The following is an 18,614-nucleotide window of genomic DNA, read 5'->3' as shown; positions in this document are numbered from 1 at the left end:
GGAAGTTTGGGGTTTTTAATGGAGACTCGGGTTCAAACCTCACTGACAACACTTTGGAGGAGACACGTGTGGCTCAATGAAAGAATATTGGGATATATGTGATCTCCAGTTCGATTCTAAGGGCGTCCGGATTTTACTACCAGTTGGCCTTTAGGCTTCGCAGGTGGGTTTTCCTAAGAACTTAAGATACTAGCTTGGACACGCTAAAGGGTTACGTACCGGTGGGTTGGGCTAGATGACGATGACCTTTTGTCATTGTCACCCCGTACGAAATACCTAAACAGTTCTTTTTTTTTTTTTGACCGTTAAAAAAAAGATAAATATTAATTCAAATTTTTAATATATCAAATTCCAAATGTTATTTTAATCTATTTCCTTTGAAAAACTTAAGCGACAATTTTATTTATCACCTTTTGTTTTAAACTTCATTTAATTGTGAACTGTATCTCAAAGAAAGTTTTTTTTAAACACTTTTCTATCCTTTTAATTTTGCATTTGCAAGGATATAAACTTACCATATTTTATTTGAAGGACAAACAACGTATCACTAAAAAAACTATAATAGGTAATTTTAGAGAGTGATATAAATACTCACCTTCACACCCTTATGCCAAAGTACCATTAAAGGATTTGAATATCTAAAACAGGCAAAACAAGGAAATATGAAAAAGAAGTTATCTTTTTATTATAATCATTAAAAAAAATAAGGTAAAATGTCTAACCCTTACTATGTTAAATTAAGCCAATCACATAACTATTATGTTCGAAAAATTGTTTAATATGTGTTTTAATAAAATAGGAAAATTAATTTCCTTTTTAACTTCAAAGTGAAGTTGTATTTATATATGAGGTATACATATATTTAAGTCTAGATTTGTGATCTACTATTTGAGAGTTTTGTAACGAACCAAACAACGTCCAAACTTAAGCTAAGATAAATAAGATATCCATGCTCGAAGTTGATTGATTGTGATGAATGTTGCTAAAATTGTGTTACTCTAGTAGAAAGTTTTGCAGTGTTTTGCTAATGCTAGCATAATTTTTTGTCATAATCAAATGGTTGCTTTAGTTTTTACTCATATAATCATATCTTGAATCACACAAATTATCTGTTTATAACGTCATGAATCATTATGAAGACGTAAATTATGTCTCATAATTTTATTTAAATGGACATTTATGTCATGAAATAACTGAAGGTTTTGTTTGTCTCATAAAACTGCAATTATTATGTTTAAATACAATAATTGATCATGGAGTTTGACAAGAGTATAAATAGAACCTCATTCATTTTTTTCAAATTTTCAAGACAGCCAGATGCGAAAAATAAGAAACAAAACGGTCCCTTCGGGGACATCCGATAAAATTGGAACGATACAGAGAAGATTAGCATGGCCCCTGCGCAAGGATGACACGCACAAATCGAGAAATGGTCCAAATTTTTTGCCATCACCACTTTGGTGGGATGGTAAAGGCTTTGGCCTTTGGGTGAGAGGTCCAGGGTTCGATTCCTGGCATTGGCGGTATAATGTAAATAGTAGGAGGAAAGCTTGAACATTCAAAAAAAAAAAAAAAAAAAAAAAAAAAACGGATGAAACAAAAAGAAGATACAAAAGGAAAGGAACACTAGAGTCACCACTAAAGAGAAGAACTCACAAATTTCTTTCACCACTATCTTCTTTTCCTTCAACAAAACTCTAGAATCCATTTTGCCCGGCCAATGATTTCTTGGATGTATGGGTCATCTCTGACCGTACATATGCTTAGGCCGTTGTATCTTAAAGACAGACGACTTCTTCAAATGAAGACTCGTAATATGTTTTAGCGGACCTATGTTGAACACGAATTCTCAACCACAACCTTCAATATATAGTTTGTTCGTCTTGCAGTCGAGAACGAAGTCGAAGAAAATGTTGAAGACAATGGTTCGAATCATCCCGTTTATGTATCATTTATCGTTCATTTTGTACTAGTATATTTCTCAAGAATATTGAGACAATCATAACTATATTTAATTTTTATCATCTATTTTAATAAAAAGGTGTACCAACTTTCTGCGTTATATTCAAATTAAATACAACTTTTAACATTTTTGATGATCTTACATTAAGTTTAAAAATAGAATACCACCATCAAAAAGTTACAAGAATACTTATCTTGGGTTAAGATGATCTAAAGGGCTCTTAGCGTATAAAGCACACAAAGTCATTAGGAGGCAACGCGTGTCTTTGGGGCAAGTAGTAACTTCGTCCACGCCATAATTATGCACAAAGCTATATAAATACGCAGCTTGTATGAAAAATGTGCTTGCATATATATAATTACGCACATACACAACTTATTAAAACAATAACGCAACTTATATATTAATCACGCAACCTATTTTTGTAATTACTCATATATATAATCACATACGCTAAATGCACAACACATTTTAGGCTATAGAAATAGGGTATTCAAATTAAAGAAAATAAAATGCTCGATTTTATTGTGTAAGTTTAAAAAAATAGATACATAATGTCGTATAAAAATGATGTACGTATAAAAAACTAGATAACCTTGAAAAAATATCAATAATTGTAAGCTATACCTATTTCACCTATGTAGACTTTTTCACACGTGAAAAACGGTGGAACGACAATCTCTTCCATTCTTAATCCAGCGATTCAAAACATTTCTTTCACTAGTGTTACCAATCATAGTTAAAGAAAAAGAACGAAGTAACACATTTAAAAGTGAGTGACTCATAACTTATTGGTCTAGTGGTAGTATGATGTTTTTTTTATAAATGTGAAGTTGTGAGTTTAAATACTTGTGTAAGGTAAAGATATGGATTTTAGGTGTTCAAAAAATGTTGTTCAAAGAAATTTTAAAAGTGAGGAAATGGTCGATGCGTGATCCAACCGTAAACGATCGTACAAACACAATCTAAGTAATGTGGGATTCTTTTAGATAATACTATTAGTAACTTTTCACACACTGTAATATGCATTAAACTATGTATCAATAATTATAGGAACAAAGCCTGATAGGTAAGACGGTAAGCACTAGCACTATCAGTCCAATACTTCCTCCGTCCCATTTTAAGTGTCCTGGTTTGATTTTTCAAGTCTTTCTTGTTTAACTTTGACCGGCAATATTTTTGTTTGTGTTATATAATACTTGATGTAAAATATATGAATTGATTGAGTTTTAAATGTATTTTACATTGATATAATTTTCATCAAGTATTATATGACACGAACAAAAAATTTTTACGGTCAAAATTGCAAAAGAAAAACTTGAAAAGTCAAAATATGACTCTTATAATGGGACGGATGGAGTATTATTTTAGTATAAATGCACTTTATATTCCTTTGTATCAATCCAGGGATAAATATAAATGCACCTTTAGTATTATGGTTTCTGACGCATATCATTAAGCCAATCAACGATCAATATTCGATACAGTATGTACAAGAATACCGAGTTTTTTACCAAAATGGAGAAGGAGTAAAAAGTATTTACCATAATAGGTGATTTGAAAAGTATTTACCAAAATAGGTTTTCTTACTAACTTATCTTTTCTTACTTTTACTTTTATTTAATAAAATAATTTCTATTAAGAGTTCTATGTAAAAAAAACATAGATAAAGAAAATGAATTAAAAATAATAAAACTTTTTTTTTCTTTCGTTTAAAACAAATATTTTCTTGGAATGCTTTTGGAAACCGTATCTTATATTCATATGTTTTTTTTATTTGAACCGATATAAATAAAAACTATGTTTTTTTTATTTTGTTTATAATTGCTTTATTATTGCTATATTTTCAATATGTTTTCTCATACATAAGTGTTTAAAGTTTAGTTTGACTTAAATATTAACATTGGTGTCTATATTGTTTTGTCGGAACTGGTTCTGTTTGCTATCGATATTGGTACAGTACACTTGCACCCGTAAAGCTTACGATATAAAAAATCAAAAAACAAATGCCGATAGTTGTTCCAGTAGTATCAATATTATTATCGAAGTTCAGTCAAAATTGGTTCGGTTCGTTATAGTACCAATAAAGTAATAAAATACTAGCACTCGTATAACTTATGATATAAAAAAATACTTTAATTTGAATACAATTTTGAATTCAACAAAGTTTAAACCTAAACGCGAAGAATAAAAATGAAGCACAACTATGTATTCTTTTTTTTTTTACGTTAGCGAATGTAAATTAATTTTCTGCGCATATTACTTATTGCATAAATATTAAAATGAAATTTTAAAAGAAAAAAGACAATAATAATATAAAATTTTTATTTTAAAACATATATTTTGATCATAAGACAACTCTAAATATTTTATAATTTTTTTAGCATAAAAGCAGTTGCATATAACAAGTTATACCCGTGGTATATATGAAAAAAAAATCTAGAAGAAAAAAAATAAAAGAAAAATACAATGAAAAGGAAAAAAATTACAAACATAAGAGTTTTATTTTAATAGTTTTTAATAAATATGAGTATTAGAAACGGTTTGCAAAACTTATTTTATTTTTAATATATTTATTTTAAACAAAATTATTAAATAAAAATAAAAGTTTTATTATTTTTCATTATCTATGCATTTCACATAGAAGTTTAAACGAAAATCATTTTATTAGTAGAAAGATTAGAGTAAGAAAAAATAAGTTAATAAAGAACAACTAAATATTTTTCAAATCATCCATTTTGATAAATAATTTTTCCTTCTCCCCGATTTTGGTAAAAAAACTCCAAGAATACCCCCTTTATCTTTAAAAACGAATAATCAAATCACTACAATCTCACCTACACCAAATGCATCCATCCTTCCTACATACAAATTTCTGCCATCACACTCGATCTCTTTTTGCATCAACTTTGTGCACGGTCGACTTTCGTTTATAAAATTGTCCAATAGCCATAACGCGATAATGGGCAATCAAATGACATGGACAAGACAGAAGAGTCCTTGTGACATTTGATGGTTAGTTCAAGGAAACGACACAAGTTGCAGGGACAGAACTAGTATAGGCTTCGAGGTAGCACATGCTATTGGTTCGTTTGTTGGTGAAATGTAAACAAAGTTTCAAAACTTTCTGTTTTGTATTGATGTTGCCAACCCACGTGTTATTATGTTAAAGGACTTTAGAGCAACTGGTATATAGGGGTCCGGTTAATCAATTATAAGTAGAGAATATTAAAAGTAACATAAAAGTATACGATTAACCAATTTCAAGTAGTGAACATTAAAAATGGCGTAAACGCATGTGAGAGGTTAACCAATTTTAAGTTAGTTCAGTAGATCTAAGGGTATACATATCTTTTGAGTTTATGGTAGATTTGCCAGTGGTTCTCATTTACAACTTGGGTGAGGTTTTCTCTTACAGTTTTAGATAAATACAAGCTTCAAACTTTGTGTATTTGTTATTATACACTATTAGATTTTCTTATTATTTGTTAAAACCAAAGTAATGAAACCATATTAATAAATGCCTCTAGATCTTATAAACAGGTATGCATATAGATTAAACAAAAAAAAAACATGGACCTTAATATCTTATAAACAAATTGAGCTAATTTGCGCTGAGCTAAATCGAACATTTGATTGTTTAAGGTAAAATAGCAGTTTGATAAAATTTTATACGCAAGTAGATTTTTCTTAATAAAATTAGATCATGAATGAAGAATAAGATCTTGCACTATTTGGAATATAAAGACTAAAGATTTAATATTATAAGACAAAGTCTCTATTAACATTTTAAAAGAAGCCTTTGGTCCAACAGTATCAAGGTAATAAGACTTCAATTTTCAAAAGGTAAGGGTCTAAGTCCCTTTGTTGTCAAAAGAAAAAAATGAAATTTAGAAATAGAATTAGATAGTATGCAAGTTTCCGTTCTTAAAATAAATAAATAAATAAATAAATAATCATAAAAAAAGATAATGAGAAAAGAAGGGTAAAAAAGAAAGGAGGGGCAGATTTGGTTGTCTACAATTTGGTTTTGGACTTTTAGTTGTCTGCTCGCGTAGCGGTTCTTCACACAGATTAGAAATTGAAAACTATTCTATAAATTGAACCGGTCATTTAACCTTTGTTATATTTTTATCTTAAGAATATTCATTTATGTATATGCATCATAACAATTAATCACTTTTAAATTAAAATAATACGAAGTAACAGTCATGAAAAAGAAAAAAAAATATTCAAACCTTCAAAACGAATCGGTTTGGCCGGTCTAACCAACCCTACCAGTTCAGCCGGTTTGGTTTGACCGAAAAACAGACCACAGAGTATGGACACCTTATGCCCATAACAAGGTGTTTACACAAAAACATGACAGGTTGCATAGTTAGAACTCAGAACAAGAAACTGAAAAAACATACATACAGAATGTTCGGTAGAGTGTTTTAACTTTCAGTTATATATACATTACTGGTAAGATAGTAACTGCTTTGACACACTATTCAACTACCAACAAGTTGTTCTCCATTAATCCCTCTCCAACAGTCGGGTATTCTGGTGACAGAATCCACTCTCCATCCACCAAGAATTTAATTTCATACCTTCATTCATTAATGTATATGTTAGATAATATTATTATTAACTTTTAGTTCACAGTTTTATACCTTCCAGGTCTAAGCATTAACGACGTGGAGAATCTAGTGTAAGAACCGGTATATTCTGCTGATAAGTATTCTCCATGACTCCACCCATCAAATGAGCCCATCACTTGAACGCTCTAAAAGCAAAATACGAGTCAATATCAGTTACCAAGCCAAAAGTCAAAGTCAAGGTCAAAGTCAATACAGTTTTAATACACACCTCTGCCATGCCGGACCAGAATAAAGTCACCTCTTTGGACTGTGAAAGTTCTACATCCTTAATTTGCTTCTTTAATTTTTCTTGCATGCCTTTTCATGTGCATTATCATAAAATGTATGATTTGTCAGACCGGTTAGTAATTGAAAGTTAAAGAATTTATGATTACAATTCATACCTTGTAACTGTAACAGAAGAAGAGACTGAATGTATTTCCCGTTTATTTTTCTTGAACCTGCTGGAATGCCATAACTAGCAATTTCTTTTGCCATATTTAACAATGCCTGCAAAAAAAGTTAAAATACAAATTTAAGAATGTAAAGAAAACATATAATTAAAGAGAAATTAGTGAAGTTAACCTGGATCTCAAGTTCAGTGACAGCAAGTTCACTTTTAAATTGAGCAAAAGCTTCCTCCCTTACAAGCAACTGCAGATATAACTATATAAGTAGGCTCAATTAACAGTCAAACAGAATAATGATAACGGGAAAAGGGTAGTTAAATACCTGACGTTTGAGATACCGATTGTGCTGATTAGCTTCACTCAGTTTCTTTAACAGTTTCGCCCTCTCAGCATCGGCAATAAGTGCCTTTAGCTATCCATGAAAGTATAAGTAGCATTAAGAGAAACTAAAGTTATAAAAATCAGGATTAATAACACGAGTTAAAACTTAAAACACCTGCTCACTGTCAACCAGTTGTTCAGAAACGTCTTCTGAGAATGAATCCGAATCATATTTGTCATTGTTCATTGATGAAAACTTCTCCTCAAGAGTGGTGGGGAGACAAAGCACTCTCCATTGCGCATAGTGTCTACCATTTTTCATACAATAATCTTGTTTTATATAAGACAACTTCCAAAACACCCTCGTCGAACACAACGGAACCAAATTACAGTGAAATTTATGTGTGTTTGTTGGACTTGAAATTCTATTTGGTTGTAAGCACCACGACATGTGTTTGCTGCCGCCTTGACTGTCAAGAACATATCAGAAGAAAAATCACCAGTCGCAATATTGGCAGTTGAACGAGATATGTTAGCACGTAACTTTAAAAAGACATGTTAGCCATCCGGATAATAACAAGGCCAGCGTTATTGTGGCAAAAGTTTGAACCAATATAAAGTCTTACCAAGATGAAAGTCCTTGTATTGAAGTGCTCATTGTATGACACTCCATTGTGCTGAAATCCTAACTAATATACACAAGCATCAGTAAATAATAATACTAGTTAAAACTATCTAACTGATCAAACTGTGCTTCATATCCGTAGCCTTGAGGCCATGTGTAATGGGGAATTATAGGAGCATTATATGGGTGGATAAACTATAAAGCCCTTACACCATCCCCCGGGTCATTATAAGGTCATGGGCGTTTTTACAATAAATCCCATATGTTTCTTGAAGTGGTAATGATTAAAGGGCATTATTATCCATTACACATGTTTTTTACTAAAAAAGGTGATGATGATGATGTGGCGGAAAATGCCCCTTAGTCTGAGCGTAGTGGGGCGACATTTGGTGGGTTTTTGGGCGATGTTTGGCTACAACACCCCCCCCCACCCGCCCGTGAAATCGCCCAAACCGGTTATCGGTTTGGTTTCACGGTTGGTTTTTTAATTTAACTTTCGGTCAGTCGGTTTCAATATACTCAAATCGAATCGAACGGTTTGGTTTACGGTTTATACCAAAAATAAATCGTATAAAACCGGACCGAACCGTAAAAATTTAATATATAAAACTTTTGGTTTATGGTTCTATCGACCAAATTATCATATCAAATAAACATAAAATATAAAATCATAATTTGATCTCAAGAGAGTAAACATTGTTCTAGGCACATGATAAGAGTCCGGAGAGTAAACATGTTTATTAAAGTTAAACCATCATAAGCTGGCTATGCCATTTTCACATTCTCAAATCTCCACACAGTAAGTTCAGTAACTCAGTATACCCACGGTCCCTTTCATATTTTCTAACTCCAACTTTTAAACTCTAGAAACACGTAAAAGATCAAAAGGTAGTCCCTCACATTCACCCACCAAAGTATTACTAACTGTTCAAAACAAAAATGTATTTAAATTATTATTGAAATTGCTTGTGATCCTTTTAAAATAGCTTAGGTACCTAGGTTTCGTTAACTAGTTTGTCGAAGTGGCATATTTTGCACATCCGGTATAAAAGCGCAACAAGTTCAAATCCTCAAACCAATAACCAAACCGGAACCAAATCGTTACAAACGGTTTGGTTTGGTTTAAGATTTCTACGGTTCGGTTTTGGTTTACAAAAATAAAACCCTTACCAACGGTTTGGTTTACGGTTTGACCTAAAAACCGCGAAAACCGGACCGTGAACACCCCTAGGTTAAGGGGTATTAACCATTACTCGTGGGGTGAGCTAATTTTACAGCAACCAGTTTGAGATCTGAGTTTCATGCAATGTATCATTTGGGAACTCAATGAATTAGCCTACATTAATGATTTGTGGAATATCTACCGAGGAGCATGGCATCTACTTATGGGAAAACAATCAAGCATCCAAGAAAACAATTTAGAAAGTATGTTCCTTACATAGATAATAATCATATACATTCAGAAAAAGAGAAAAAAACAGTCTTCAAGTGATCAAATGGAGGCTATTTACAAGAGAATATGGATTTTAATTAGGGGGGAATGGGAAAATAACGTAGACTCTACACATTGCGATGATAAATTAAGCTAAGCAAACGAAATTAACTGACTCATAGGCATTTTATCCAAATGCACGAGTTAACCCAGAAATCAATAGTGGACATGATAATATGGAAACAGAAATTGAACAAACTGACTGACTGACTGACCTAGCTACGGGCAAACAGATGTCCGGTTAGGTTAATTAGCGTTCTTCAAGTCAACCGAGTAGATTTTCATTTTCCGGTGTCAAGATATTATTATGTGGTGTGGCAAAGAAGCAGTGGGAGTAGATGACACGTGTTAGGTTGTTTATGGCTCATCTTATTGCTAATATCCCATTTTATGAAATCATCTTTCTGTGTGACCCAATTAATAAACGTGACCAAATTAAGGGTGTGTTTGGGATTTTTTATTTAAGCTGAAATAAACTTTTTGTGATAAGTAGAAAATGTATTGTGAGTATTTGATAAGGAGTTTTAAAAAAAGTGTTCGGTTTAACTTATTGATATAAAATGACCAAAAAGGATATTTTTATACAAGTGAATAAGTTATTTTTAAAAAGTGTTTGGGATTACTTATTTATACCATTTTATACTTTTTTCATCTCTAGCATATTGAAAAAGAAATTACAAAATATACATTATAAAATTTGTTTACATATAATTTTTTGATTAAACCATAATAATACTACATTCGAGATGTTAAAAAAACACTAAAAATACACAATAATAACAAAATAATGTCATACTACGGGGGTGTTTGGGATTCCGCATTAAAAAAACACCAAAAAAACACAATAATAACAAAATAATACTACATTCGAGATGTCATACTATATTCCGCTTTGCGATTCCATTATTTCTTGAGCAATAGCATCTCTTATCGCTGCCATAAGCATATTATCATCAGCCGTACGATTTGTAGCCGGAACTTCTTCATGATCTTCATCAATAGGACCATCTTCTATGGGATTGTAAGAAAACCTATAAAATTTACGTTACAAAAAAAGTAAGGCAGTCAGTACATAAACATTTTATCAAAGATAAATAACTACAATACAACCACCATAGCCTCTAATGCCTCACACAAATTAATGAATCAGTAAGAAGAACATACATAGAGAACTTAAATGTTTAGTACAAGTATAACACCACTATGTTATAATTTCTTCAAAGTATTGACCAACCTGTGTCTCACCTTGCTATCATGCATGAAAATGGCAAACAAATTAACAAATAGTACCCTAAAATCATATATCAATATGGTACACTATAAATCTGAATGTGATGGGGCTAAAAGAATTTGAGAAGACCGAATAATCTTGCACATTCACATGTAAAAGAGATGTCAAAACAGTTCAGAATTCAGCAACACACTTTCAAGTAGATTTCCATCAACCAAACTTTAACTCTTTTTATCATGAACAACTGAACGTTTCAGACAAAATTCTTGCATGTGCACGAATAAGAATTAAGAAAGTTTTAGAAACCAATTACTAAACCCCAGATTCAAAGTAGATCATCCTCCATATTGATAAAAGTTTTTCATTAGAGTAAGCAAGTCTACATTGGTGAAAGGGCAATAGACATTTAAAGAACTACAACAAAGACAAAAACCTAACAAAAAATGTAAGAGAAGCTCGCCTAAAGCCCCAACTAAGATATAATGATTCAACTTCTGACCATCATATGTAAACTGGACATGAAACACCTACAGTTCAATCAGATGCCCCTTTAATTAATTTGGAGAATTCAGCTTATGAATTTGGTATATAAGTTTAATCATATCTATATAAAGATTACATATATCTATAACCATATACAAATTATCTACTATGTAGACTTTGGAATGCACGGTTGATGTTACACACTTCCTGAGTTCCTGGAACCATTACTGATTCACCTCTATAGTCTCAATTGAACCTACCCAGCTATAGACCAATAAGTCAATGTACAAAGCCACCATAGGTACCATACAAGTTACATACTTTGTCTTTAAAGGAAGAAATGGGAGACTATTCACTAGCTCACGTGCCTTTTCTTATAATATATTTCAAAATCTGACAAGTCCACTGTCGTGACTCATTGCAACATCTAAGCCAAAAAGATCCTAGATTCTAGATAATGCTTAGGGGCATTCAAAAACTAAGACACCTCTTTAATGTGCCAATATATATGTTATTTTTCAGGAACCTTAACAAAGAACACACAACCTCACACAACATAGACAATAAATGATGATAAAGAAATAAGCATGGCTGTTCAGGTGAAATTAGAAATCGAATGAAATCTAATAATGAAAACAGCTCACACAAATCAATCAAGAGTGACAAGTAACATCTGTACCACAAGACCATCAGCGTATCACTGAGCAGTCAATCCGATTGATGTGATGATGCAGTTAGCATAAGTAATACACTGAGTGCAGAAATCTAACTAGTCACTAGTGTATCATTTTCAAACTCTATATAGCATATGAAAAACATTGCACGAAAGAAAGAAAGAAAGAAATGAATGAATGGAAACCTCTAGATGTTGTGCAGCTTCAGAACTCAAACCAACGGTAGCTGCAGCCAAGCCGATCAAGCCTCCCTAAAAACAAGAAGAAGATGAAATGAAAATGAATGAATTAGATATGAAATGAATGACAGCAGTAATCTTATCATGATCACTAGCAGCTGTCAATTGCTTGACAATTCCTTCAACCTAAACACACATCCAAAACCCTAAGTATAAGTCGAAATCTAAACAATTAAACTATTATTATTAAATAATAAATAAACCTCTAAGGCTGCATTCTTCCGCTTCTCGTAAAGCTTATCGGAGAGGTTTCGTAAGACGGCGGCCGGAATGGCGGTTAAAGCATCGGCGGCCATATCAGAGATAATAATAATCAGAAGAAGAAGAAGAAGAAGAAGAAGAAGAAATGAAACGGTCGTCGGATGATAATAATAGTAATAATAATAATTAAAGTCTTTTTCTGATCTTCTCCTGCTGGAATCGGAACATCTCCTCCGTCATGGAATTGGAAGAGTGAAAAAAAGGAGGATCTGAATGAATGAAGAAAAGATTGAATTGAATTAATCGGAAACGTTTGCCGGAGATCTGTCGGAAGGAGGAAGGGTTAGTAGTAATGGTAGTGAATAAGAAAGTAAGAAGGAAGGCGTGATTTGATGCCGGGTGGAACGATGGAAGGAGGGTGTAACGGGAAATCTGATATTGATAAGGAAGATAAGTTAGTAAAGTCTAACTTACGAAAATTTAAATTTTAAGCTTGTAAACAAGGAGAAATTGAAAATGACTTTTGTATACCCAAACACTTTTTTGTAACCTATAACTTATATAAGTTATAAGGAGTTAAAATAAGGAATCCCAAACACCCCCTAATTCACCTTCTAGTCCAAATCTCCGGTGGCATGGCGTGTTGGTTAAAGCTATAACTGAATGGGATGACTTGAAACATCAAAATCATAATCTTTCCACTTCAAGAGTCATTTTTAAAATTAGGGGTATGTTATCTGCTCTACTCGTATGGAACCACGAGGATACTCAAATAACAAAGAGATCTTTTCTGGTTTGTAACCTGAAATCCTCACAAGTGACTCTAACGATGAGAAATCAATTTCAATACCATGAGGACTTGATTTGTGGAGATTGATTATTTCAACCCATAAACTAAGTAGAAACATTTAAAGCCGTGATAATATTTTTCATTTTTTTCACTTACCAATCACTTAACCATCTATAATAATATCATCAATATAAAACAAATAAGAAATAGACAAGTCGTCCACACGACAACCAATGAAAAATCAATTTCATCACTAATAACAAACAATATTCATGTGTAAATAAATCTCCATTAATACTAGTTGGATGCCATCTTGACATCTTCCTCGTCTTACCAAGTCAGTCTAGGTCTTTCACCAACACAAAGTATACGTTGATCAAGTAACACAAACAATATTTTAAAACCATTAATACTGAAGCAACACATAAATGAACTTTCAAGCAAGGTTCGTACGGGAACATTTAATGTCAACACTCATTATTTTTTTTTAATCTTACATCCTATTACATTTTTCTCATCTGTTTGTATTGTTAACCACTTCTTAAGCACTTGAAGTATTACATCAAGGTGCTCACTCCGGACCTTGTTGCTACGTCAGTAGTACGGCTACTGTTGGCTTTTCATTGTGACTTGAACCGAAAGTTGGGCATTTTACTTCTTTGTCCTAATTGGGCCAAAGCCAGAGTGGGCCTAAGTTGGGGCTGGCCTAGCCCGCTTAATATTCATGTCTTTGAACTTTAATTAAATCTTATTTAGCATATACATATGATGTATATTTTGGTTATAGTAGAAGGTGATACTAGTGGAAAGGCTTGTGCAAGTTCTTTTTTAAGGACATGGTGTGCCTTTTGGACTTTGGACTATATCAAGTATCAATGTATCAACCATCCTCATTGAACTCACATGATGAATGCGTTTGTTTTATTTTCCATAGTTGTACCCAATGAAATCTAATGCTATACTAAATTGGAATTGTAAAGTTGTACTAATGAACCTCATTTATGTGATTGAAAAACTTCTTCTAATGTAGCGACCGTGAACCTCATTTATGAAACCGTAATGATCTTACATATGGGATCAATGAACCCCACCCTATGTAACTGAAGACTAGAACTTTTATTATTGAGTTAGATTTATCCCATGGTTGTGTTTGAATACTTCGATCTTCATAGACAAATTCAGAAACTAAGATTTTGTAAAGTGTGAATTGAAAATTATGATTTTAGATGATGGACAATGATTCATTGGAACTTACAATATATTAAATGAGACAAACTATATGTTTTGAGTTAAGCGTTTGACAATAGATACGGCCAACTCATTATTTGTATACACCTTGAAATTTTCAAGTCATAAACTGAGTTCCATAAATGACATAGAAGTTAAGGACTACACACATTTATTATATGTTTTGAGTTAAGCGTTTGACAATAGATACGGCCAACTCATTATTTGTATACACCTTGAAATTTTCAAGTCATAAACTGAGTTCCATAAATGAGATAGAAGTTAAGGACTACACACATTTATTTGTTGATGATACAAGGGTGAATAGTAGCTTTCTATATTTAGGAAGAGTGTGTGTGTGTGTTTTTGTTTAATTTAAGGGAGTGGAAGATATACGGTGGATGGGATGTAGTGATGTTTTTGTTAAATTTTTAAAATTTTAAATATAGAGCGGGATATAGTAGATGTCCATGGTTTGTTGATCAGTTCTTCATGTATGAATTGTTTGTTGACTGCTCTAAAATATGATGTGAATTGTGACTGCTCTAAAATATCCATGGTTTGTTGATTAGTTCTTCATGTATGTAATAGAAAAACACGGATATTATGATAAACCTATAACTAAAACATACATGTCACAGCAGAGAGAGAGACCACGGCTGATGAGAACGATCCAGACGACATGACAGTCAGCTTGGTCGGGTTCCCCTTTAGGATGTATATTAGTGATGGGGATTAGGGTTCTTGAGAAACCGAATTATATAGAGGGAGAGAGGCTCACGAATTTATGTGAGGGTTTAGGATTAAGTTATGATGTTAATTAGTCTCTCCATATATTTATATACACCCAAGGGGAAACCCTTGATTAGCAAGAAAGGGTAATTTGGTCCATCAACAATTACCTAGCTAATATAATTATAAGGTATAATTTAATTAACTTTGATCTATTATAATATAAATGATCATGTAGGCCATACATAAATATACATATCCATATATTTATTCTTACATTCTCCCACTTGGCCAAATAATCATTTATTATGAGCATTAAATTAGTCTGCATATTTTAACACTCATTTTAGCTTTAAACTTAAACTGGAGCAGAGAAATACAGTCATTGAATTGAACATCAACTCAAGACCCCCATTAATCATACTGCAGTCCTTGTTTAAAACCTAAGTAGTTATGATCAAAATTATATAAGTAAGCCCTTCAAATATTTGATTTGTATAATAATTTGTCTATATGTCATTACGCATGCAGAACATATTAAAAGACATACAAAATCAAAACCGAGGAAATGTAATTAAACAAAATGTAAATAAGTACAATATGCAATTAAATAAGGCCTTCAGTAAATCCCATATTAGCAACATGTTCTTCAAAAATTTTAGGTGGGAGACCTTTAGTCATCGGATCCGCTAGCATATTATGTGTACTAATATACTTGATACAAAGCTTATTTTCCTCAACTCGTTCACGCATGAACACATACTTTGTATCAAGATATAAACCAGCTCCGGTAGAACTGTTACTGTTCGAGAAATTAACGGCAGCTGAATTATCACAATAAAGCTTCAATGGTCTAGAAATAGAATTGACAAATTTGAGTCCGGAGATCAGATTTTTAAGCAACATTCCACAGCATGTAGCAATATAAACAGCTATATATTATGCCATCATAGTGGAAGTAGTCGTTAACTGTTGCTTATGACTCCTCCATGAGATGGGCCCGCCTGCTAACATAAAGATATACCCCGAAGTGGACTTCTTGTCATCTTTGCATTTAGCAAAGTCAGAATCAGAATAACCTACCACTTCTAAATTGTCACTTATTCTATAAGTCAGTTTGTAGTCTTTCGTCCTTTGAAGATATCGAAGCACCTTCTTAGCTGCTTTCCAGTGTTCAAGGCCAAGATTAGTTTGATGACGGCCTAACATTTCAGAAATATAAGCAATATCTGGACGAGTACAAACTTGTGCATACATAAGGCTCCCGACTACTGATGCATAAGGTATCAATCTCATTTTCTCCTTTTCAACCTCTGTTTTCGGACATTGGAATGCCCCGAAAACGTCTCCTTTAACTACAGGAGCTGCAGTTGGGTTACAATGTTGCATTTTGTAACGAGTAAGGACACGGTCAATGTAGGACCTTTGAGATAATCTAAGATCCCTCTGTGTCTGTTTCGGTGAATTTCGATTCCAATAACATAAGAGGCATCTCCGAGATCCTTCATGTCGAAGTTATGCGAAAGTAATCGCTTCGACTCATGCAATATGTCTAAACTATTACTTGCCAATAGAATATCATCTACGTAAAGGACAAGTATAGTAAACTTACTCCCACTCATTTTGAGGTAGGTGCATTGATCCACTTGATTCTTTGCAAAACCGTGTTTCTTCATGACTTCATCAAACTTTAGGTACCACTGACGTGATGCTTGTTTCAACCCATATATTGACTTCTTGAGCTTACAGACTAAATGTTCTTGACCTTCAGGTTTAAAACCTTCAGGTTGCTTCATGTACACCTCTTTGTCTAAAGTGTCGTTAAGGAAAGCGGTTTTCACGTTTATCTGATGCAGCTCTAAATCGAAGTGAGCTACTAGGGCCATAACGATCCTTAATGAATCTTTTCGAGAGACAGGTGAAAAAGTCTCTTGATAGTCAATTCCCTCTTTCTAAGTGTAACCCTTTGCAACCAATCTCGCTTTATAGCATTCAACCTTCCCATTTGGATCAAGTTTTGTTTTGAACACCCATTTACATCCTACGGATTTGACACCGTCGGCCAATTCTACCAAATCCCAAACGTCATTTTTCCTCATGGAATCAAGCTCATCAATCATCGCTTTATTCCATTCAAAATGCTGATCACTGCTCACGGCTTCATTATAAGAGATAGGATCATTAAGCTTTCCGGCGTCAGCTTCAGTCAGGTAGGTGACATAATCATCAAAGTTAGTAGGTCTTCTAGACCTAGATGACCTCCTGGGTTGATTAGCGGGTTCAGCATTGTCTTGGTTTTGAGTGTTTGATGTGCCTTCATTTTCTGTGATAACGGGTTCTGAGTGTGGAGAAGGTGGTGCAGAAGGTAATTGCATGGGGTACAAGAGGAATAGCCGGAGTTACAATAATCGACAAGTCTCCCCCCGCATCTTGTATTTCTTGCAATTCTTCATAAGGGTTAGTACTGCTCCCACTAATCTTGTAATCCTCCAGGAACACGGCACACTTGGTTTCTATAATATGAGTGACATGGGAAGGACAATAGAAACGATAACCCTTTGAATTTTCAGGATACCCGATAAAGAAGCATGTAACAGTTTTAGGGTCAAGTTTCTTTAGGAAATGGTTATAAAGTTTTGCTTCAGCAATACAGCCCCATACTTTCATATAACTAAGACTTGGTTTCCTTACTGTCCAAAGTTCATAAGGAGTTTTAGGGACAGACTTATAAGGAACTCTATTGAGTATATGAACGGCTACTTTTAAGGCTTCAGTCCAGAGAAATAGAGGCAAATTAGTGTTGGCTAACATATTGCGTACCATATCCATAAGGGTTCGATTTCTCCGTTCAGCGACACCATTTTGCTGAGGAGTACCTGGCATGGTATATTGGTTCACGATCCCATGGCCCTTACAAAACTCATAAAATGAACCAGGGGCCTGACCCACATCAGTATGTCTTCCATAATATTCACCTCCTCTATCTGATCTGACAACTTTTATTTGACGATCTAATTGTTTTTCAACTTCAGTTTTATAATCTTTAAAAGTTGTTACAGATTCAGATTTTTCTTTAATGAGATACAAGTACATATATCGGGAATAATAATCAATGAAAGTGATAAATGAAGTATGTCCAGTTATGCCAGCAATGGGGTAAGGACCAATAATACCAGTATGAATGAGTTCTAATAAATTAGAGCTCCTGGTGGCGCCTTTCTTATTTGCTGATGTCATTTTGCCTTTAAGACATTTGACACGTGTTTCAAAATCGGTGAAATTGAGATGTGGTAAGACTTCATTCTTCACGAGGCGGGCTAACCGGTCTCGTGAGATGTGGTCTAAACGTTGATGCCACAACATAGAAGAAGTCTCTAAGTCTCGTTTCTCTTTAATCTTTGTGAGTGATTCATTAATATTATATGACAACAAAGATTTAGAAAAATTATCATCTAGTTCTAATCTATAAAGACCACCATCCAAAATCCATAACCAAACACTTGAGAATTTAAAGAAATAGTAAGTTTGCCATGACCATGAGAAACATCAAAACCGTCCATGTCTAACTTTGGTCCTGATACAAGATTTCGAGTAATCTCAGGAA

The 18,614-nt window shown here is 33.3% G+C and overlaps 1 protein-coding gene and 1 non-coding gene across 3 annotated transcripts; one reads left to right on the top strand and one right to left on the bottom strand.

Moving 5' to 3' along the window:
• Positions 1 to 1,341: 1,341 nt before the first annotated feature.
• LOC143624095 (U6 spliceosomal RNA) lies at positions 1,342 to 1,444 on the top strand. Its single transcript, XR_013152036.1, has one exon. It is a non-coding gene; the product is annotated as a U6 spliceosomal RNA (small nuclear RNA).
• Positions 1,445 to 6,210: 4,766 nt separating this feature from the next.
• Positions 6,211 to 9,791, bottom strand: LOC143624015 (protein PTST, chloroplastic-like). 2 transcript variants are annotated; one of them, XM_077094773.1, is made up of 9 exons: positions 9,649 to 9,728; positions 7,943 to 7,993; positions 7,492 to 7,786; positions 7,318 to 7,407; positions 7,171 to 7,239; positions 6,990 to 7,095; positions 6,815 to 6,903; positions 6,619 to 6,731; positions 6,211 to 6,555 (listed from the first exon to the last, which is right to left on the bottom strand). In XM_077094773.1, exons 2-9 carry the CDS (start codon positions 7,987 to 7,989, stop codon positions 6,453 to 6,455), a joined length of 912 nt encoding a protein of 303 aa, XP_076950888.1. In that variant the 5' UTR covers positions 7,990 to 7,993; positions 9,649 to 9,728; the 3' UTR covers positions 6,211 to 6,452. The 2 variants fall into 2 exon arrangements, with proteins under 2 accessions (XP_076950888.1, XP_076950887.1); XM_077094772.1 differs by having other exon boundaries at positions 6,212 to 6,555; positions 7,943 to 8,001; positions 9,649 to 9,791.
• Between the last annotated feature and the right edge of the window lie 8,823 nt (positions 9,792 to 18,614).

This window comes from Bidens hawaiensis, unplaced genomic scaffold (genome assembly GCF_021521415.1).
Source record: "Bidens hawaiensis isolate Kalapana, Puna unplaced genomic scaffold, B.hawaiensis_p1.1 tig00003653_1, whole genome shotgun sequence".
NCBI classification, from domain to species: Eukaryota; Viridiplantae; Streptophyta; class Magnoliopsida; order Asterales; family Asteraceae; genus Bidens; species Bidens hawaiensis.
Note: the sequence above shows the minus strand (reverse complement) of the source record. Positions and strands in the feature narration are given on the sequence as shown.

What these genes read in the sequence shown, in the direction of transcription:
- LOC143624015 (XM_077094772.1), bottom strand. Translation starts at nt 7,989, where the DNA reads ATGGAGTGTCATACAATGAGCACTTCAATACAAGGACTTTCATCTTG. An exon ending in AACTGGTTGACAGTGAGCAG is followed by an intron (nt 7,408 to 7,491) that starts GTGTTTTAAGTT and finishes TTTCATGGATAG; the next exon opens with CTAAAGGCACTTATTGCCGA. An exon ending in ATCGGTATCTCAAACGTCAG is followed by an intron (nt 7,240 to 7,317) that starts GTATTTAACTAC and finishes TTATATCTGCAG; the next exon opens with TTGCTTGTAAGGGAGGAAGC.